At 46.9% G+C, this 22,632-nt stretch overlaps 1 protein-coding gene across 8 annotated transcripts in view; it reads right to left on the bottom strand.

Annotated features, from left to right (window-relative positions):
- Positions 1-6,630: 6,630 nt before the first annotated feature.
- Positions 6,631-22,632, bottom strand: part of AGAP1 (ArfGAP with GTPase domain, ankyrin repeat and PH domain 1) — a 327,230-nt gene continuing 311,228 nt past the window's right edge. For all 8 annotated transcript variants that reach the window (XM_061459922.1, XM_061459932.1, XM_061459942.1 and 5 more), the window contains 2 exons: positions 15,030-15,285; positions 6,631-14,637 (listed from right to left, as the gene is read on the bottom strand). In XM_061459922.1, coding sequence (XP_061315906.1) covers positions 14,434-14,637; positions 15,030-15,285 — 460 coding nt within the window. In that variant the 3' untranslated portion in view covers positions 6,631-14,433. The remainder of the gene's footprint in view (positions 14,638-15,029; positions 15,286-22,632) is intronic.

Here is a 22,632-nt window from a genome sequence, read left to right as displayed (position 1 = left end):
AGGTCTGTTCTTGCAGCAAAAGCATCTGAACTCAGAAAGGATGTGGGAAAACATGACTATGGCCCTAAAAGCCCCTTGCTGGTATTCCTAGAACAGCCAAAAGCCATGGGCACAGTTATACAAACTAAGTGATTGCTTTTTCTTTACTGGCAACCTTGATTCAATGTGAACCAGATGATTCATTTGGGCTACGGCACCATCTCTTCACCGAAAGCCCTCTCGCAGGTATCCCCAAAGCAGCCTCAGGGCATGTCCCATTATCCCAAATTTAGCAGCTAGGGGTAACGTACCCTCTGAAATTATACACAGCCCACCTCAAAACCCTGCATTAAAATTGCCAGGTCACCCTCTTGCCACTTTTCAAGGCCCTGGACAGGCACCCAAGAGTCTGCAAGCTTTTAAAACCCAAACCCCAACATCTTCTTAGTGTTTTTCACCCAAAACATCAAGAGGATTTGGGCTGATGTTCTTTCTCCCTTCCTCTCCCAAACCCCAAGAGCCCCCCCCCCCCACTATACAGCAACATATCCCAAAGAATCAAAACACCGCACAAGGACAAGTGCAAAGAGTAGCCCTGTCCAACTGGCACCAGTCACAGCAGCTTTCTCCCCCTAACCACATTCATCTCTTCACACGGGCAGGATGGATGATAGTGGAGACCTTCTGCAAACCTCACAACCTGTAGATACGCCACCGAGCACTGAACATTTACAAATAGCCTGCTCATTGCTAAGAAGCCACTCGGGCTTTTATGAATGTCATTATGGCCGTGGTCTAATGGCATCTATCAAAAACATTGCCTTTCTGAATTAGGGTAATGGTCATTTTTAAGACACACATCTGTATTTTCTTAAGCAGATGCCTGGCTCCTAAGCCCACAACTGCTATTTCTTCCCCTCCCCAATTATTTTTATATTTCTCCATTTCCAAAGCAGCAATAAGTTCCCGCGAAAGAAGGGTAATGGGAAGTCTCTCTCTAAGAGAAATTGTTAATTTGGGATTTATAAAGGACTTTCCTTAATGAATAATAGTTGAGATCGATCTGTCTTCCTGCCTCATTCTGCAAAGTAACATTTGTAAAGTAAGGTGATCCCAATTACTCCCTCTAATAGCCCTCTCCAGCAAGAGCTTTCAGAGCCACAGCCATGAAACCCGCCCGCCTGCCTCTGCTCCCCCAGTGCCACGAGCACCGCCTGCATTGGAGCTTCCTGGCTTCATCCTGTTCATGATTCCCCATCTCCCTGCCTGACGCGGACCAGCTCCATCACCTGAAACCCCCAGGGTGGGATGCGGAGAAGGATGCTCCATGTGGGCTATTCCACACTGCTATTGTCAACCCTCTTCACCACGGTCTGGAGGGGGTCTGCAGCCCCTCGATGCTCTGACACCTTCTGGCTTATCAGAGGGAGGAGATCATTGTCCCTGAGTGCCTGCACAGGGAGCAAATCCTGGCACTAAAGGGCCCTTGAATCACCCGGAGGGTGGCAGCGTGAACAGCGGTGACGGCAGCGAGAGCCAGACAGGCTCAAATTAGAAGCAAGGCTTTTCTTGGCTTTTTTTCCCCCTCTTTTTTCCTTTTTTTTTTTTTTTCCCTTAAAATGAGGAGGACCATTAAAGATCAGAGCCAGGTATCAAGGTTTGGGATGGGGAGGGAGGTGGGTATCTCCAGGCCACAGGGTCTTCAGTTCAGGGATGGATGCTTTAGGGGAAGAGATGCTTTAGCTGAGTGTGGGGTTTTGCCATAGGTGCCTTCTCCAGCTGTTTTGCCATCTCTCCCTTTTCATGCTGCATCCCCTTCCCTTTGGTTCCTCTTTATGGCAGGAAATGAACGTGTGGAAATTCCATTCCTCTCGTTCCTTTGCTTGGTGCCACCCAGATGTGTGTCCCCATCCCACATCCAGAGAATGGCAGCACTTCTGGAGCCAAGGGAAGGGACATTTCACCATGCTTTAATTAACAAGCTCTGCTTCCCTGGCTCCCCAACATTTGGGATAGAGGCAGGCTCTGCCACAGCACCAATGCTGTGCTCAAGAGACATCCAGCATCAGCCCAGGGATGTTCCAGCAAACCCAGGGAACACCAATGCCACTTTCCTGGTAATCCCAGGAGAAAAGAAAAATCCAGAAAATTTTCCCCTTTTTTATTTTTTTTTTTTATTTAAAGCAAAATAAACTTCTCTTTCCTGTCACATTTGTGCAGCCAGAGGGAACTGAGAAGGGCAACTTACAAGAGGCTTCAAACGAGATGACCCATGGACGACACTGCCTTTGGACACCTTGTCCCAGCCATAAGGACTATTTTGGGTGCTCTGTGACTCTGCAGCATGCGAAGGGCAGGACACTCCCCTTTTCCTGCCTGCAGGCATCATCCTGCAGGTGAGCCAGAGCCGGTCTGAGCTGGGCATGGTGCTTGTACCAGCCCTCACCCCACAGGGAAGGGATGCTGCGGGTACCACCCTGCCTGCATCCGAGCTCAGGCACTCACTGGACAAATACTGCCAGCTCCGAGCGCTGGAAAGGGTGAAATCCTGATGTATTTGTTCACCTGGCACAAACCTCAGTGCTGCCAGTATTAACCGGCCAGGACGATTAGTGGCAGCCATCAGCCACTAAATAAATTGGAACCATCTCCAGACCTGATTAGCTTGCTAATTAAGCTCAGTTACAGGGAAATCTGCAGTCAATCAGCCCGGCCATTACCAGTTGGATCTGCAGAGCGGGAGCCGTAGATGCTGCATCTCTAGTGGGGAAGAGGAGGAGGGAAGGAAGGGGGTACCCAAATCCATGTTCCTCAGCAGCAACTGGGGATGCTTTTCCATCCGGGGTGATTTCTGGCAGCCTTTGGTGAGCCCCGATGCTGTCGTGGGGGGATTGCCCTGTTCTGCTTCAGTCACCACCATTCCAGTCCAGAATGCCCCCAAAGAGCTTATTGGGAAGTGTAGACACGGGACTGGGGTGGGGGCTGCTTCCCCTCCCTTTCCCACAGCAATCTGCAGCTCTGACACCTCTCTCTGGCTCCCAGCTCTTCCCTCCTTCACCCACATAGCACTTGGGGACCTGCACCAAGATGCTGATGGGCATCTTCATCCAGCATAGAAGCCAAAGGCTCCCAGTGGTTCCTTCTTGCCTGCAAAGGAGGTGCAGCATCTCCTGTAGGGCCCAAGGCAGAGGTAGGGTTTCAAGATGTGTGCCCATTGTTGCTGCCAGCATTGCAGGATGAGGTGTTTTGGCATTCAGGGACCCCCTTGCTCCATCCAGCTGCAGACTCGCAATCTTGGCAGCTGCCAGTGGGTATCAGGCATTTGCTTTTCTCTCTACCTCATCTTTCCCTCTGGCCTTGGCAGCCCAAGACCGCTTGGTATCCCAGCCCTTGCTTCATTAGATGGAAAGACCTGGCCTTTGGTGCCTACTAATCCTCCAAAATGCCTGCACCAAAATGACACTAAATGATCATTTTCTACCGCAGAAGATGATGAGGAGATGCTCTACACCTGAACAACAAGCAGTGCTCGGTGTTGGCAGCACCAATGCTGAGCCATTTCTTCACAGGCTTGAGCAAACACCCCAGGTGTGCTATGTTCCCTAGGAGCCCAGCATTAATCCCTCGAGCAACAGGAAAGTTCTAGCTGGGTGGTTTTGCCACTCTGCATCCCTCCTGCCCCATGGCACAGCATCACCATTTTCCTTCCTCTGCTTTAGCTCTTCCCATTCCCTCATTGGCAGTCACAGGGAGTCTCCCTGGCTTAAAACCAACCAGCTCTGGAAGTCGGGGGGTGGAGATCAGCGGGGGCAGAATGCAAATACATCCGTGCTAATTGCTGGCAGTGGTGCTGCGTGTGGAGCGTGGTTGTTGTGGCTGCATTTATTGGCCAATTAAGGGTTTTACTGAACATGAGGTGAGATAAACGACTGCCTGGCGTCAGCCTGTGGTTCCCTACTGCACATTTGGTGGTTTCACCAGGAGGAACCAGCCATGCTCCCCTCTCTCAGGCAGTGCTCTATGGTTGGACTTAAGATCTTAAACGTCTTTTCCAATGTACATGATTCCATGGTTCCCTGATGGTTTGGGGCATCGCTCAGGTGGGATGCTATGTGGAACGCCCTACCAGGGACAAAACACATGGCCTGCTTTCCCTGCTCCATATGCACCGCAGGAACAGAGTAAAAGCGGTAAAAGGATGAGTTCAGAAGAGTTTTATGCAGACATGCTGCCCCCCAGCCTGGGCTTTCCATAGGGCGTTAATGAACAAGTAAGGAACAGTAAATTTGATGAGGAAATATTCTGGATGAGGGCTATAAGCAGGCAGCACCTATGGAGGAAGCGTCTTCTGGGCTCTGGAGGTTTCCTAAGCTGGTGCTCCCAGCATCCATCAAGGCTAATCCTTTGCAGACAAGGGTGGAAATGCACCCTTATGCAAGGCCTTATGACAGAATGAGACTGGTCTGCACAGGAATTGCTTTTTAATAATTAAAAAGAAAAAAAGGAAAAAAAGAAAAAAAGTTGTTTTTTTTTCTTCCCCCACTCCCTTGATGGGAATCCACAGCTTTCCTTCGAAAACTTTTCCTGACCCCTGTTCCTTTGCAGTAGGATACTGCCTTTTCTCCTTAGGCTTCTGTGAATGTCACCAGATGAGTGTTTCAGTGGTACAGAGGGGTGGACTTGGGGTAGGTGAGAAATGTGGGGATGAAAGATGTGCTCCACCATCCCTGGCACCAGGACCTTCCAGGAGAAGCCAGATCTCAGGAGGGTTGTCAGGGAGAGGACCCATGCCCATCACAAAATCAAACCCCGCACCCCTTTGAGAGAGCAAAGGAGGGAAGGGACGGATGGTTCCCAATAGCTTTACACCCAGGGGGAGTCCAAAACAAGTTCTCCCATATTCCAAGTTCCTATTTCAAATCCAGAATGGGAGAACACAAAGTACCCACCTCCTACTTTGGTGCTGGGTGGATGGGGTTAAACACGGTGCAAGAACCTCGCGACAACAAAGGTGTACAGTCACTGCATGACAGAACAGTGCTGTAGAGCCCCCAAATGAACAAGATAGAACACTCACAAGCAATCCTGTAGGTTTTCACCCCCACAATGATGCTACAGCCTCCCTGGAGCACTTGGAGAACTGAGGAGCAGCAAAGGACACAGAAACCCTCCCCGATGCCACAAACTAATCCTCCTCAGGCAGGACAGAACCGATGGCTCCCTGCTGGTGGGAGGCCTGATGGGATGGGCACCATGAAGAATGAACAGATTTACACCAAGGCACAAGGAAATGTAAAGGATAAACCCCCCAAAACCCCCAATCCCATTGTGTGGGCAGCCCCGCTCAGCCCATGAAGATGCAAACTCACCTTTCCAGGTCTTCTCTTGAGCAAAACCCTGCTGCAGTGAGGTCTCTGGTCCCGTGATGCATCGGACATCCCATGTGTCTTGGCATCAGTCTTGACTACGCTGCCCTTTAATAACAGCCCATGCACTGTGCTGCTTGCAAGACCAGGAAAAGAGCCCTCTCCAATCTGCTGCTTCTCCCCTGCTTGTCTATGGTTATCAGATCCCCCTCGTTGTGTCTTGTTTTTGAGGGAAATTCCTCACCTTTTCTTCATAGTTCTGCTACTTTCTGACCATCCCTGATTTCTCTGTGTCTTTGATAAGGTGGGACAAGCATTGATGGCCAAACTATAGCACTGGCTGTCTCGCTCCATTGTGGATCTTTAAATCTTGCATTTCCTCACCTCAGAGCATGTATTTAGGTCATTTCCCTTTCCTCCCCCCTTAATGAAGGTTTAGTTGCTCTCTAGGTACCCACCTTGGCACCACACAGCTCCCTTTAACATTATGCAGCTTTCCTGCAGCCACTCAGTGTTATCACCAACCCATTGAGACACACTGGTCCCGGCAGGGACCCTTCCAGCATGTGCCTGCTTACCACCCATCACTCCTTGCTTCCCTCTCCATCCCATCTCCCAACTTCCCGCATTAAGGCAGTATTTTGCCTTCTCCTTGGGCCTACTTAAGCTTCCTGATTCCTTCTCATGGTGTACTCAGGCCAAGACCTTTAACAAGGTAAATAAATGTGTCAATCAGGTGCCCATTGTTCAGGGCTTTAAACGACTTGTTCAGAGCAGCCTAATAGAGAGCCATGATTTCCCTTCAAAGAAGTGATTAGACCAGACCATACCATGACCTTAAAGATGTTTTATTATTCTTATTTTAAATGATCATTTCAACCAATTTAGCAGATACAGATGTAACCGTTAGTGGCCTAATTCCTTGGATCTCCTCCAGAGACTCTTAAAGCTGAGGTGCAACATTTACTACTCTCTCTTCCTCAGGGAGAATAGCTGTTTTTAATGAAAGCTCGCATATTTTCTTTGCTGGGAGATCTGTCATTCAGTTCATCAGCACTTTCGGAACTCTTAGATATACACCATTACAGCCCCGTTGACTTATTGCTTTTTAATTTATCAATTTGCACCATTACCAGCTCTTCTGACATCCCAGCTCTCAGATAATACTTCATCTTTATTACTGGCAAAGAGTGACAGTATCTCATCGTTAACCAGAGAAGGAAGTGGGGCCAGGGCAGGTGTCTCTCAATAACACGGCAATGAAGACTCGAGCAAAGAAGCAAGCTGTGACGAACAAGTTTTCTTGTCTTTATTAGAAAGAGACCTATACAATAGAGCAGCCTCTCTCTGCGGTACTTTACAGCTTTTTTTCCTTTTTTTTTTTTAATTATTATTATTTTTTAATTATTTAGAATACTGTACAGCTGACACAAAAACCCCAATGCGGAGAGAGGGAGGAAAGGGGAACAGAATACAAACTGGCATACTGAATCAAACCAAACCCATATGAAACAACAAGCAAAGTGAAATGTTTGTCAATCAGTTTAATTACAGTACAAACAATATAAATAAAGCATCGTTGAGTCATTGTAAAACAAACTTGCTGAATGAGGTAATATAAAAACCAACAACAAAAGACTTCTTTTTTTTTTTCTTATTTTTAATCATTTCCACACTCTCTGGTCATCGTTTGTACATTACTATTTACAGGAACAGAAAACCCCAAACAAACTCAAAAACTCACTAGAAAGCCTGCCATGTACTAGGTATCTTGTGCCTCTATCCCAAGCAGAGGTGTCCCTACTCACCTGGGCTCCCTTTCTCCCCATCCCAACCAGAAAGACAAACATCACAAAGCAGAACAACTGAAAGACTTGGGGGCTAAATGCAGCTGAACCTAAAATCTGGCCTTTGCAGGCAGTCACAGGGTATTAAGGAAGAAAGGAAAAGAAACCAGTGCATGCATCTGCTTCCCAAGTGGTGTCAACGGCACATCCTATAATAAAGGTGCTGGCGAGATAGAACCTCAAATTACAACTCCGCTGAAACCAGGGGCCCAACTCAAAACATACACTCAAACCCTGCTGAAGTTGAGAGGCTTAAGGCAGCAGGAGCTGCAGGATCAGGCCCCTGGCAATCCCAAACCACAGTCCAAAGGCAACAGTTACACAAAACAAGCCCCTGGTGTTCTAAAAGACCCTCAACTCCCATTACCTCGTCAGTTTGTGCACCCACTGCACAAGTGAAAGAGGCTCTTGACACTGGAATAGGAAGAGAGGGCTGCACTGAAGGCATGCAGTCTCCTGGAAGCTTGGCATTTCCATGGAGCAAAGGGCTGTGCTTTCAGAGGACGGGTACGTCCTATTTTCCCCATGGATTGGCAAAACGAGCTGCGCAGACTCAATGGAGAATCCAGCTGAGTCTCTGGGTATACTGGAAGGAGCACCTGGAGGGGTTTCCAACAGCATTCCAAAGGGGTTCTTTTGCCACAGGCACAAGAAGGGGAAATAAAAGATCCTTCACGTTTCCTACTGTACTTTGCCCAGCTCCAGCAAACATCCTTCTTGCCCTGCCAGACTTGCACACCACCCCTCCCGTTCATTTCCCCCGATGAGGACTATAAACCAAAAGCAACAATAGATATGGTCAAGTTTTCCTGGACTACCTGGTTCATGCAGGTCTCTGTATGAGCCCTGACTGCCTTATGGCTCACAAGCATCCCAGTGAGCCTGTACCTCGTATTCCTGCATCTCTCCATCCCTCTCACAGGGGTCCCCCATCCTGCGCCTGCCTTCTGTGCTCTTGGGAATGGCAGGTCTTTAGCTGGGAAACTTGGGATTGTTTAGAAAGATCTAACTAAAAGCCTGGCTCTAGCCATTGATTTTGATTCATGTGTAAGTGTGCACTTTCCACGCTTGCTCACAGCAGGATGCAGCACATACATATGCACACATATGCACACTGAATGCAAAGCACATGTTGTTAGTGCCCTCCATGTGATACACCACTGCCTTTACCTTAGGACTCAAACCAGACTTCACTTCATCCACCAATTCAACTCAACTCAATCTCAGATTCAGGAACTAGTTGCCAAGTAACAACCCACCTTCAGCACCAAGCCCCTTTCTATGGTCCTGCTTGAGACCTTCAGCTCAGGTCAGACACCACCAAGCTGTCCGCTTGGAGGGGTTTTACCGCCTGTGCCTTGTCATTCAAGAGGACCAGGGAAGCGTTTTCAGCTACTTCAGTTCTCAGAAACAAACACCCCACCAATTGGCTCTGGGAAATGGGGCACACACAAAAGACCTGATGGCGCATTTACTGCCAACAAGCAACATGGTCATCCCAAACGCATGCCATGAGACCTCTGTAAGCATCCCCACCCACCCCCCCTTCACATTTTGTACATAACACACAGGCAAAAGTTACTGGCTCTGAAGCACTGCAGAACAGTCAATCCTGAGTGCTGGAAGCGAAACACGCATCCAGAACGCTCATGGCCAAGAGAAAGCTGAAGCTCTGCCTGCCACCAGAACTGACCGCTACCGCTTGAGTATGCCACAGTGATTTGGGAGACAGGCAGACATAGAGACATGAAGAGGCTACAATGCTGAAATGCACAAAGACATTATTTTATCTGCCCACAAGCAACATTTCCCCCCCCCCCCCAAACATTCAGGGACCGGTAGTAAACAACGGGAGTCAATTCACACACTATTGCTGGCACCCTGAAATGAAACACAGTGGTCAAGATGACCAGAAACATGCTCAGTGATGTGGGGTTTCCGATGGCTCTAAACTCCCCCCCTACCCCCCCAAAACCAACCTTTTGTTTTCAGAGATCATGCAATCCTCCTCTTAACACAGGAACTATTCACAGCTCCTGAAGATCATGGCCAAAACCCTTCGAACCTCCCCTTAAAAACATGAGACAGATTCAGTTAACTGTCTTGGGATGAGATCACCCAACATGTACTTTAAAAACTGGCCCATGCTAAGCAACAAAACCAAACCTAGAATATCCTAATACAACCAAGCTACCTACCTACAGCTTTGGGTATTTTGCTCTATTACCTCTACATTTCTTTCAAACAGGAGATGATTTTCTAATAAAACCATTCAAACTGACCTTTTTGTAGCTCTAGAACTTAAGAAGTTTTTCATTGCAAAACCTTTTCATTTGGGTTAATTTAGAGTCTATCTACCTCAAAAAGAACTTCAATCTGGAGCGAGGTTTTCTTCTGCTACGCAGAAACACAAGACCATCCCAAAATGGTTTTCTACACAATACATTTCACCCACAAATCACCAAGAATGGAAGGAGGTGTTGGGCTGAGGACCAGAGGCTAACAGCCAGAGACCCCACATACAAACTGCTGGAGCAGCCACTAGAGGGGACACAAAGATGCCAGATGATGAGATACTGGTGGGCAATGTCTCCTACCTGGCCAGGCTGCTCCAGACTCCAGGCTCAGTCCCCGGTGCTGTCCTCCAGTTGTTGCTGGAGTCCCTCCAGCAACAACTACCAGTTGTTCCTTGCTAAGGTGCAAACGTGGCTCCCCGAGACATTTGGAAAGGGCTCCTTTGGGACGCCCTTGTGAAATCTGTGCTTCTCTCCACTAGTACTACTTTCTACTAGAAACTACAAATTACTTCATTTTTTCCTTATCTCCATACAAATATAAACCATGAAGCTATTCAAACCTCAGATAACCTAATTATACACTACATTACAGTGTCTAAGCCCGTACCTGCATTCTCACCTCTATTCCTCTCCCTACACCGCTCAGCTTCCTCTGGCCAGGGGAAATCTCCAAGTGCAGCTAAAGCTTCTTTTTGCCCTAACACACATAACTTAAAGGAATGGAGAAAAGACAGCAAATCAAACAATAGTCATGTTCACACCGTTATTATGCACTGGGCCCAGATGCTTAAAAATCCTCTCTACCTTCAAGGAGCTCAGCTGGCTTTCTGAGCATTGCCTAGCTCAAAATATACCAAGGTACTCCAAAAAGAGCTTTTCTGATGCCTCCTGTATCGGAAATCTGGTAACCAAAGCCCTTGGCCATATATCTGCACTGGCAGGACCCTGAATATTCCCAAGGTTAGATCTTACTCCTCATAAATAGCAAGGAGAAGTAAACCCTCCTCAAATCTGGCAACATCAAAGTTCAGATGCTGGATCTGACACATCCAACCTGATCTCCACTGTTCAAAAGCAATTAGCTTAAAACAAACAGCAGGAAAGTGCTGATGTTACTAGCAACAGCTGGCTTGCTCCTAGTCTTTTAGTTGGCTGGATAAAGTGCAGAGGAAGGGGAATTTAACGGTATCTGGGAGGATGCAAAGGGTTAAATGGGGGATGCAATGAAAACCACAGCCACAGACTCCATTTCTGGAGAGAACAGCTTTAGCTAATATGTTTCTGCTGGGATTTCTTACTGACTGGATCTCGATTTGGTTTTAATTTCCTCATAACATGCTCAAAGGGCCTAAACAGCCTGGCAAGTGGGTTCCCTAAGAGCAATGAGAGCGAAACATGAGACGAAGAACAGAAAAGGGATAGGTTAACAGAGTGAAAGCAAGGGGAATGATTCTTGACGGTTCTCGAGGTGTCACTTTATATTCCCTGTTTCCACACCCAGATGGCTCCAAGAATACTCTTTGCAAAGTGCAAACGCATCCCCTGAATAGCACATGGAGCCCAGAGACCTTGGCTCACAAAGCCAAGACATCTTCTGGACCTCAGCCATGGAAACCTCCTCCATCCTTGCTCTCAGCTGTGGTGGGAAGGTGTTTCTCCTCCTTTACCATACAAAAAGGGGACGGAGAGTATGCTGGTGGTCCATCCCACCATCAGAAGGTGCCACAGTTTTTCCCAGCCATCCAACCAAACCCATTTGAACAGGGGATGCTGTAGCCAGCAGCCGTGAAGCACAGACCCTCGGTCTGTTCCCCCAGGGCTGGAGCATCACCAGCTGTAGTGTGTTGGAGAGATGGTGCTGGGTCAGCTCTCATCTTTCAAAGGGGTCATGACTGGGTATCCTCCCCATAGATCCCTAACACATTTGGGCAAGCCATCACATAGCCTATGCTGCCCCAACATAGTTACTGCCAATGCTTACACCTCCATGGGAAAACTATGTTTAGGCTGAAAGCAACTGTGTTACTGATTGATTAAAGTAAGAGGTGATTAGCTGGCTGGCCTGGGTGCATTAATTTCTCCTATAATACAGTGGAATTCAGTCTCCTAAAAATATGCTGTGTTTGCCTTCAGAAAATCTTTGATGAAAGGAGCATATAATTCTACTTGCAATCTGCATGACAGCCTGGCTGCCCTCGTTCCTCAACCATCACTCTCTGCTTTACAAGAGGAACGTGGCCCAAGGAGAGCACTGCATTAGGTACAGAACATATTTTCAATTAGGAACAAACCCAGCTCTGAAACAGAATGTGCATTGAGAACTTAATGGCAGCAAATCTGCCTGCAATGTGTTTGAAACACTGGACTTGGGGTTTGGATACAAATGCCCTTAATGCTCCCAGGGGAACAGCAGGCAGCTATAGCACCTCGGGGACCATGAGCTGTGATTCCTGAATCCCCACTGTGCTCCCCACATAGGGGTGTAAAGCTCATGAGCACCAAGACACAGCAGGCTTCACAGCATCCCCTTCAGGTAGCTGCATGTTACATGGGCTGTCCTGTAACTAAGGACTACCCCTAAGTACCAAAGATCAGGGAGCTGCATTGGAATGATGGAGAAACTGCATTAGACACCCTTCCTCGGTTTAAAACACAATTAGACTTATCCCACTATGAAGAGAATCAGCTGGAGCCTTACTCTGCTGCAGCCAGCCTATGGGGGCTGAAGAAAGATTTCCCCCTCCCCAGCAGTCAAAGGTGTATATGGAAACAACGTACAACACGAGAACACCACCAAAGAGGAAAAGCTGGTCAATACCCTCATGCTTCCACTCTGAGGCTCACTTTTCTTCCGTAACTCGATGATTTTACATCAAATCCCTAATTTTCTATTTTTTTTCCCCATAAGATAACCAGATGATGCTTTTTTTTTCTCCACATTTTGTCCACATCCAGTTTATTTAGCAATTGCTACGCTCCTCCCATTCGTAGGCTAAATGGAATCCAGAGCCCCAAGGAAGAGAACCACTGAAGGCTTGGGAAATAAATATGAGCAGGTAGATTTGCAAATTACTATGCTGTGTGCACCTCACTGCCTTCACATAATTGCTCCTTTGCCATTGAATTCAGTTGAGTTTTCAACTTTCCCTGTGATAGACCCTTCCCCCATCTTCACACTGCCATATGCCACTTAAAAAGAAATCACTTTTCTGCCTGCCAAACCCCATGCTTCCGCATGCCAGAATCCTACTTGGCTGGACACGGGAGAAGCTGGGATCTTCCTGGGAATACCAAAACCATCAACTCAAATATTAAAACTTGGAATTCAAGTGAACTGTCCAGGCTACTTTCACAAGCCGTTTTTCTTCCAGCAAGCAGCCAAGTTGGGAGTCAAGTGCAGCCATGCCCTGCCTGCCGCGGTGAAGGCTATCAATTCTGAGCTTAATCAAATCTGATCGTCCCACAGCCGGGCTTGGGCTTTTTGTCTTGGCTTGTGAAAGCTTTGTGACTCTGGGAGTAAAACACATTTACAGCGCTGAGGAACAGCCTCTTTTTCCTTTCTGAAAGGTCTCACACACCTTGCATTTTCTTGCCAAAACCACCAGCATCTCCTTCTGATACCCTCCTCAAAGGCTGGCGATGGAAACAAGAGTTCACTGCTGGGAATATTGTCAACGTACAATGATCTGCGATGCACAGACCCTAACTAGTTGCACATTATTTAGCTCACATCCATTACAGTTTATAAATTAACAGAGATGTCATTTTCTGTACAACAACAAAAAAATAATCAATGCATATTATTTGTTTTTTATTCAAATAGATTTTACATACATATCATCTAGAGACACAATACAAAAATCTGTATAAGTTAGGCAATGCATCACAGGAGTGACCAAAAACTCAACACATTTACCTTGGCAAAATGACAGAACCTATGTCTGCTGCCTGAAAAAATATTAGCCTTTAATGCGTTTATTAATTTCACTAAACGTACTTGAAATGCTTTTCCTTAGCAGTGTTCATTATTCCTTTCTGTGTTTCAGACTTACTCTTATTTATTTTTTCCATTTTGTTTTTACACCGAGGAGACTGCAGTCAAATAACACTCAGCAACTCATTTCCTCTCTTTGGACTGAAAAATTAAACAGATACTAAATTATGACAGTGAATTTAGAAAGGAGGGCTCCAAGGGCTTGAAAGAACATGTCTGAGATAATATGATGCTTCTAAGAATATTGCAATCACATCCAAGCAATCACCGAAGCGTGCCATGTAACTACCTCCTCAGCTAATATGCTTTTTTCTCCGTGATGACTAATCATGTTCTATTAAACAGCGGTAATGCTGGAAGAACTCAACTATACAAGTGTAATGAAGCCAGTATTCTCCCCGGACAGATTAGCTACAACTGATTTGACACATACCATCATAGGAGCTTCAAACCTGACAAACTCTGTGCTTGCTTCTGATTTATGCCGTCAAGCTCTTCAGAGAAGAGAATGAAATCCAGGCGTTGCGTTTGGTAGAGGTGAAATGTACTGATGTGCTTAACTGTCAGTTACAGAAAGTCACCATCTCTCCTTCCTTCTCTCGCTCGCCTCTCCCTCCGCCCCTTCCCTCCACGCTTGGGGAGCCTGGTCCCCCCCGGGGACGACCGCTCTCCCATGGTCCCGGTGCCACGCGCAGCGTGTCCTGCTCAACCCCCATGCACTCGCCTGCTTGTTTCCATCGTTGGAGAGCTGCCACTGAAACAACTGCTTTCTCTGCAGCCCCTTTTGCTCCTTCTCATCCCCTCACTGTTTCCGGATGGGACAGGGATGTACCAAAGGGAAAAGGGGAAAGGAGAGTTACCAGACTCACAGAGCAGAGCTGTGATGGGGATGGAGGAATATGAGGCTGTGGATGTAATTCAGGTCAGCGAATACACGAGTGAGCTCCTCCTCAGATGATGGTGGGCATCCTTCCGCTGCTGTTGTTCCGGTTATTGTTCTTCCTGGACAAGTTTGGAGTGGCCATGAGGACGAAGCGCTCGTCGGGGCAGCCGTACTGGAGGAGAACATCAATGCACTCCTGGCTGGAGGCCTGCCGGGCATAGGCCAACGCTGTGTTTCCATGGGCATCGCGTGCCATCACGTCGACGCCATACTACAGAAAGAAGAGAGGTGGTGTTGCCAAGACAGCATTAAAATAGAGGAGTGGATTCGGGACAAACAGAATCATAGAATGGTTTGTGCTGAAGGGACCTTAAAGCTCACCCAGTTCCAGCCCTCTGCTACAGGCAGGGACACCTTCCACTAGAGCAGGGTGCTCCAAGCCCCTGTGTCCAACCTGGCCTTCAACACTGCCAGGGATGGGGCAGCCACAGCTTCTCTGGGCACCCTGTGCCAGCGCCTCAGCACCCTCACAGGGAAGAGCTGCTGCCTAAGAGCTCATCTCAATCTACCCTCTGGCAGGTTAAAGCCTTAGGTCCTGCCGAGGGACACGGCTAAGCAAAAACCAAACCAGCCAGCTCCCTCCCCTGGACACCAAGTACTTACCCAAATCAAGAGCTGCACTAGCACCACGTTTCCTTTCCTGCATGCCAAGTGGAGGGCAGTGCGCCCATCACCGTCTCCGCAGGTCTCGTTCACCTCTTCCCGCGTCCCATGGGCCAGGAGCAGGATGACTGTCCGCAAGTCCTCCTCAGCTGTAGCCCTCAGGAGATGCTGGCCCAGAGAAAGCTCCAGGCACTGCAGCGGGGCAAGGAAGAGCTTCTGCTCATATTTTGCACGTATCCAGAGCTCTTTCTCTTCCCTGGAGAAGCCAAAGGAGAAGGTCACTCTGAGCTACCTTTGTTGCCTCTAACTGGTGGCAGTTCAGGTACCAGCACACTAGCAAACAGCAGTTAACCAACCAGGAGATTATCCCCCCTTAAAATATTTGGCAAGAAAGCCCTCACAGAAACAGTTCATCCAAACCTAGACGTGCCGCAATGTTTGTGTCACCCATCTCATCAGTACTGAGCCGTATTACTGCAGTGCCCAAGATCCCCCTTCCTTGATGCCATGTCTATGGGGTGGTAAGATCACAACATCCAGTAGGTCTTAAAAAGCCCTGCAGTGCAAGAGCCCTCACTGTCATGAAGAGCAAAGACCAGCCAGGCAGCGTGGCTGCATGTTAAGGTTCTGCTGCAAAATATGTCACAGAAAACGCACTGATTTCTGTATCTAAGACCAGAAGTAACCAAGCACCTTGAGCCTGCGTTTCAGACAGGAAGGCAAGCCTTGAAAGACACAGCCATGCTTGCAGGGGTGCGTTTTCCTTCTACAAGTTCCAATGCAAAAGGCATATGGATGCTTCCTCTGTTTTTCCAAAACGCAAACCCCCAAACCTGTACTTTGAAGCATCGTTTCCTTCTGGTAGGTCAAAGAACTACCAAAAGCTTTCTGCCTCCTATTAGATTACAGGAGAACAAGGACTACAAACAAGTCCCTCAACTCTCCATTAAAAAAATTACCATACAATTATATGATCTAAGAGATCAAGCCCTAGACAAAGTCCCATTTAGAGGCACCTCAGGTAATCTGTTCAGCCTGTGAGAACCACATACATCACCTCAACCAGGCAACTTGTTACTGGTGACAGATTCTCTCTCCTGGAGTACAAAAGGCAAAGCTCTGTTTATGCCTTTCAGCCCTGTTTACACTACTCCCAGTAATCTAGTGTCAGGTTAGCCCTAATCTGTTTTTAAATACTTAGGTAAACAGATCCTTCCAACAGCAAATCTGGATTAGTTTTGCATCATTTCCTGGTACATGTGGAGTGACCTTGCTTTGACCTGCCTGGATGCTTTCAGGCACAGCTTCCCAAAGCATGAGCTTCTCTACCCCGACTACAATTTACCCTACAAACAGGTCCAGGGCTCTCCCCCTCCCCACCAGAAACAGAGCACAAACACAAAATGAACACAAAGAGTGCTTCGTTTAAATCAAACCTTTGAATGCCTCCTGCAAGCTAAAAGACACAAAAAACCCACTCCAAACATTTGGGGAGCTGCAAATTAACCTTTTATGGCAGGCTCTGATAATGAGAGTATCATTTCAGGTATTCCAGATGGAGAGGAGGAAGAAAAAGACTTCTGTTACTATTGCATCTTTAATTAATGTCCTTTATATTTTGTTTTAAGGTAAAAAAATCAAACCAGAACCAGAACTTTATGCCATGAAAAGGATACAGTAACATGCAATTATTTCTGACAAAATGGGTCTTCTTGCACCACTGCAACAGTTCTGCTTCCCGTATTCACCTAGAGTATCTTCAAGAATGCTTAGCAAATATCTCATCTATGTTTTTTAAACACGGACAGAGGGATTGACAGTATAACCGATATATCCAACTACACGTTTAAAACATGCCAGACTGGAAACTGAAGTGATTCAACCTGTGCTGTTCTACAACAGTGGCACACGTCAGGACCTAGGTAATTTACTTCTTAGACATCCATACATCCTAAAAGCAAAATATATCTCAGACACATAACTAATACAACTGTTTTAGCCTAGTCAATCTTCCCTCTTTAGCCTAGTGCAATCTTCCCTTCATCTTCTCCAGAGCATCTTTTGAGTGATAGTAACTTTTGGCTCCTGTCAGAGCACTGGCTGCTGTGACTGCCACGGCTTGAAGTCCCTTCCTGTTTAGAGAACAAGCTGTTTTATACAAGTCTCCCACTCCTAATCAGAATTTACATGCAACTAAAATAGTGACTCCATGATATGTACCAAAATAAAGACAATAAATGCCAGGCAGAGGCTTGCAGAGCTTTAGGTTACTGATTTACAGATCCACTGACATTTGCCATGTGTTGCAGGGGAGCAATCCAAAGGCAATGCTGCTGCTCTTGGAAGGCTGCAAGAGAGCAAGATAGATACCAACAACCCAATCCTGCTCAGGTTTATCCTACTGCTTCAAAAGTCTGCCAAAAGAACAGAGAACACCCTTAAAAATAAACCTAAAGAGAAAAGGAATGTGCTGCTACTTGCATTAGTGACGGAGAGGATGCAAATGGTCCTTTCTTAAGACACTCTCCTGCAGCATGATCAAGTAACCCGTAACAGCTCTGCATTAATGATGACTGTATGCTCCCGGCAGGATTCATCCCTTAACCGGAGGAAATCTGATGCAGAGCTGGGGACCAGCTAAGAAGACACTGGGCCCCTCAGAAGATGCTCACTGGTGTGGCTGGTCAGAGCAGGACCCTGCAGGCTGTGCCACTGGGCTACACTCGCCTAGAAATTCAACCTCTGCATGTGTTATTTCACCTCAGTTCAGTTTCCTGCAGGGCCCCAAAAGACTCAATTCATTAAGGTCCAATTTTACTTTTGGAGTCTCATGTGGTGGGAACACAGCAAATGCTACAGACAAAAATAAAGGTGTTTTAAGAGCCTCAGACATCTGGGGGCAGCGTGTCACTGACATCAACTGTTGAGACAGATCAAGGTCCTGCCCATCAGTACCAACTGGGCACAAGAAAGATAACTTCATTTGGATTTTCTGCTAAAAATCTGTTTCAGAAACGAGTCTCTTTGTCTGACCCAATTCCCTCTGGGGTGCCGTGTCGCCACAAAATCTGTTTCTCAAGGCCCAGGATAGTGTTCTGGGCAGTGGCATGGGGCACAGCGTATGTTTCCAGCCATCTGGTTGTTGCTTCCTCCACGGTAAGCACACGGCGCTTGCCTTGGCAGGTTGGTGGGAGTGTGATATAATCAATCTGCCAGGCCTCCCCATATTTGTACTTCAACCATCGTCCTCCATACCAAAGAGGCTTTAACTGCTTGACTTCTTCAACTGCAGCACATGTTTCACAGTCGTGAATAACCTGGGCAATAGTGCCTATTGTTGAGTCCACCTTTTGATCATGAACCCATCTATATGTTGCATCTCTGCCCTGATGGCCTGAAGTGTCATAGGCCCATCGGGCTAAAAATAATTCACCCTTATGAATTAAGGGTGAATTCACCCTTTGCCAATCTAAACCCATCTTTGGGTGGACTGGCAAATAGATTTGGATAGATTGGCAAATTCACCATCTGAGCCACTTCAGTCTTGGTAGCAAACACTACAGACAAAAATAAAGGTGTTTTAAGAGCTTCAGACATCTGGGGGCAGCGTGCCACTGACACTGACTACTACATCAGATGGACGTCTTGCTTAACAGTCCAAGCTGGGCACAAGAAAGATACATCATTTGGGTTTTCTGGTAGAAAAAGTAACTTTATCATAGAGGCAAGAGGCAAAATACACTTGCCCATGCCTCATGGAACAGCCAAAATGTAGAGAGACTGGTTTTCTATGAGTATCTAGAAAGTCAACATCTATGAACACCCTCCCTACATCTCTGTGCACAAACCATTTCATTTTGAATGGGAAGTCCTGGGGACTTCCCTGGAAGACAACTTCAGCTCTGCCGCTCACATCACCTCAGCAATGCCGACAACATGACATCAATACTGAAACTGTTGCTCTGATGCCCAAATTTCACTTCTGGGATCCACAGCTTGTCTTGGTTGAGGTTTCATTTCCCCGGAGGAAGGCCAGTCCAAGAGCAGAGTTGTCAGCAGTAGATCACTTAACCTCACTGCAGTTCCCTGGAGGACCACTGTTCACATCCCCTGTTAGCTAATGAGCTAAAAAATGAATTATTGGAGCGGTCAGCAATAAGCAGGAAGAGGAGGCACAGTGTTTCATTTCAGCCAGCGCTGACATACCTTTAAATAAATCAACTGAATAAGAGTACGAGGAAATGTGGGCAAGAGCAACCCATCAGAAAGACACTGAACCAATCCCTAAAAATAAAGGAAACATACATCAGCTTGTAAATATGTCCCCCATTTTCTTCCCTTCGCTGTAGTCCTGGGAACTTCTGCTCTAAATGACCCCTTCAATTCCAGAGCTTTTCAGTTGTAGCTGTCAAAGCCAAACCAAGGCTCTTTTACTGAACTTTTGAAGTTCAGTGGAGTCCTTTCCTCAGGACCAGACTAAAGCCAATGTACTGGGAAGGCAACATCATGTGCTCAGATCGCTTCAATGCTATGTAATGCTGGAGAACGTGTGAGCTGCCTCCTCCTCATCTGTATTAAAATGACTTTTTTGCAGGGATCACCCTAACTGCTATATTTTCATTGCAGATATACAAAAAAATTAATGGATTATAAACTCTACCTAGGAGGTCAAAGAGAAACAAAAAAATAACAGAAGATCAGACTTTCCTTGAGCTTTTTATCTCTGAAGCTATCTGTTCAAACCCAGACTGCTGATACAAACTTCAAACCTCAGTGCTCATGCAAGGGCCAGATGCAACAGAGTAAGACTCCAAAATACCCTGTGGTACCAGGAGAGGACTGAGCCACCAAACCTTGGCCAAAAAAAAGTACCACCAAGCTCTTTGCTCACGCAGGAGCATCACCAGTGAATTCTAACGTACACACAGTGGTGTGAACAATGAAACCTCTGCCACGGCAGTGATGCTGTACATAGGTAAAGGGTTACTAGAAACAGATGAAAATTTCAGTTCTCAGTTTATTTTGATCTAATTAGGCGCTTGCTTCTCAAGATAATGTCCAATTATTTAAATTACGCTGCCAGCCACATCACATCATTATTATCTGGAAGCATGAATACTGGGCACTGTAAGGGGGAGGGCTAACTGGGTAGCCTGAGAGAACACGAAGAGCAGATTTGCTTAGAGCACAGCTTCACTCAAGGGGCTTCACTGCAATCCTCCCTTGTGGATTTGCACCAGAAATGTTCATTTAGGAGCCCATGTCCTACACGCCTCAGCCCCACAGAGTACACCGTGTGGCTCTCCCACCTGCAGCTTTACACCCAACAAATCTGAGCAGGATACACTGCTGGTCTCAACTCTCCATCCTACTCCTCCTTGCTCCCATTCACCTCTGCCTTCATTTGTACCTCACATACACTTGGTGGAGAGCAATGAAACGCAAACAGGAAAAGGATGTGTAGGGAGGAAATAAAAGCCATGTCATATGGTGCCTCAGAGCCAGTTGTGCAGGGAACAGCATGCAGATGAAGAGCCTGAGAACTTGCCATCAGAATACAACAGCTCCAGTGCAAGAGCAGCCTTGCTCTTACCTTGTTCTTACCAAAGTGATAACAAGGATGACACAAAATGTTGTGCCACTTGCTTGTTATCTAAAATGACTCCCATTTGTTAAAAGGTGCAGTGAAATTCTACAAGGTAGCATTACTAATGCAATGGACAGCAGGCATTTAACCACGGCAGAGCATTGATTTCTCGCCACCAGAAATATGGAGCACGCTTGGCACAGGCATTTTGAAGTGAGGTTTTATCACCCACACACCTCTGACAACACTAAAAACCTCTTGAAATCTTTTATCTTTTCTTCACTCTTGCTAAAGAAAAGAATTCTGTCACTGAGGAGGCCTCTAAATGGTCTCTCTCGCGTTGCTGTGCCTGTGTATTGCCACTGCTGGTTGCTCACTGAAGTACAACCATGTAACACAGTAGCAACCTGGCCAGCTCAGCGAGAGCACTACCGCATTTCTCTCCTGTTGGCTGGCTGACAAGTTTACTGTGTCTCTTCCAAGAAAAGGAAATAAATCTAACCCCGTACCACCCAACCTGCCGGACAGTCCCATAATGCGTCATTACCTTTGTGGTCCAGCATGGAAGAAGCTGCATCACCCAATGACCAGCCCCAGGCAGCCGGTTGTGCCAGGGTTACATGTTTAAACAACCCCCTCTGCGACGACCATAGGGTGCATCCCATAAACTGCATGGCTTTGCATAGAGTCAGCAATGCAATGCTGGGATGGGTAAAAGAGAAACACTGGGGTTGGGGGCAGGGATGGGGAACACAAGATGAAGGGATTGAAATGTTGGGGAAAGTCCATGATGTTTTTAATTGCAACTAGCAAGGGGGGGAAAAGAAGAGAAGGCGAGAAGAAAGGGCTAGCAGCAAGGAATTTCCAAAGTGTCTTCCTGCCCCAAGCAAAGCAGGAACTGGGAGGAGAGGCATGGAAGAGGAGCCGGGAACAATATGCTGAGAAAACACAGGGGCTTCCTCTCTCTGCAGGAGAAGACCCCACTCTATTGCAAAGCAAGTGCTTAGCAGTTGACTGCTTCCTAGCATGCATGCCTTCTCTCCCTGGCTGCGTTGCTAAGGGGGAAGGCGCACAAGCCCACCGGGGATATATAGGTCCCTGGCAAACAAGAGGGCTCCAGACAGCAAACAAAGACTGATGGGTATTTATTCCTTAATTACGAAAAGCTTTTAAGAAACAGCCCACTGTAAATCCCGCCTGCCGAGGAAAGGGACCAGGATTTATGTGTGCCAGGGCAAAGAGGAAATAAATATCTCTCTGGCTCCTGATCAATATTATGAGTGTTTTGCCAACCTACAGGGTGTTTTATGAGCTGGAAGGACAGAAAGGGATCATTAATAATTAAATAAAGTCAACCTATTAAGCTTATTACTTCTTACAAGTTAAACATCCCTGATGGACGAAGACCAGCCCTATAGGAGAGCCACAGATAAGACAGCCCATGTCTTGTCTTGGACTCTGGACCAAGGCTGTCCAGCATAGTAACCCAGCTTGGAAATAATTTGGCTACACTTGGGGAAGTTATGTGGCTGAGGACTGCGTTCACACCGCTGTTAAACTGCAGTTTTGTCCACCAGTGAAGATAGGCAGAGAGGGACAATTCAGTGCCATAAAAACATGCCAAACTCAAGTTACTTCTCCTACCATCAGACCTATTCAAGCAACCAAACCAAATCATCAGTCCCAAAAGACAGGTGGCTTCCCATAAGAAGCATGCCTAAAGGCCCTCACGCTGTTGGGGAGCTGTTTTCTTCAGCCCACAGGTCAGGAGCTTCTCTACCATTAGCTTCACTAATGCATTTCCCAGTTTTCCTTTAATAGCTGTGTGTTTAAAGGTAAAACAAAAAGCCCTACTGTGCATGACAGAGACTGCTCAGACGTGCAGAGCTGAATGTGCTTCTCAAATTAATCATGTCCTGCACGACACTTACCAGTACCATAATTCAGATTCAGCGGAGCTTCTCTACTTTCTTTGCCCTCTCTTCTGACAGCATCCCCCTCCAAAATAGCTGCTAC

The sequence above is a fragment of the Pezoporus flaviventris genome, unplaced genomic scaffold, assembly GCF_033815535.1.
Source record: "Pezoporus flaviventris isolate CSIRO_AGI_PZ_B2104156 unplaced genomic scaffold, CSIRO_AGI_Pfla_v1 ptg000001l, whole genome shotgun sequence".
Lineage (NCBI taxonomy): Eukaryota > Metazoa > Chordata > Aves > Psittaciformes > Psittacidae > Pezoporus > Pezoporus flaviventris.
The sequence above is the reverse complement of the archived record's forward strand: the minus strand, read 5'-3'. Positions and strand labels throughout refer to the sequence as shown.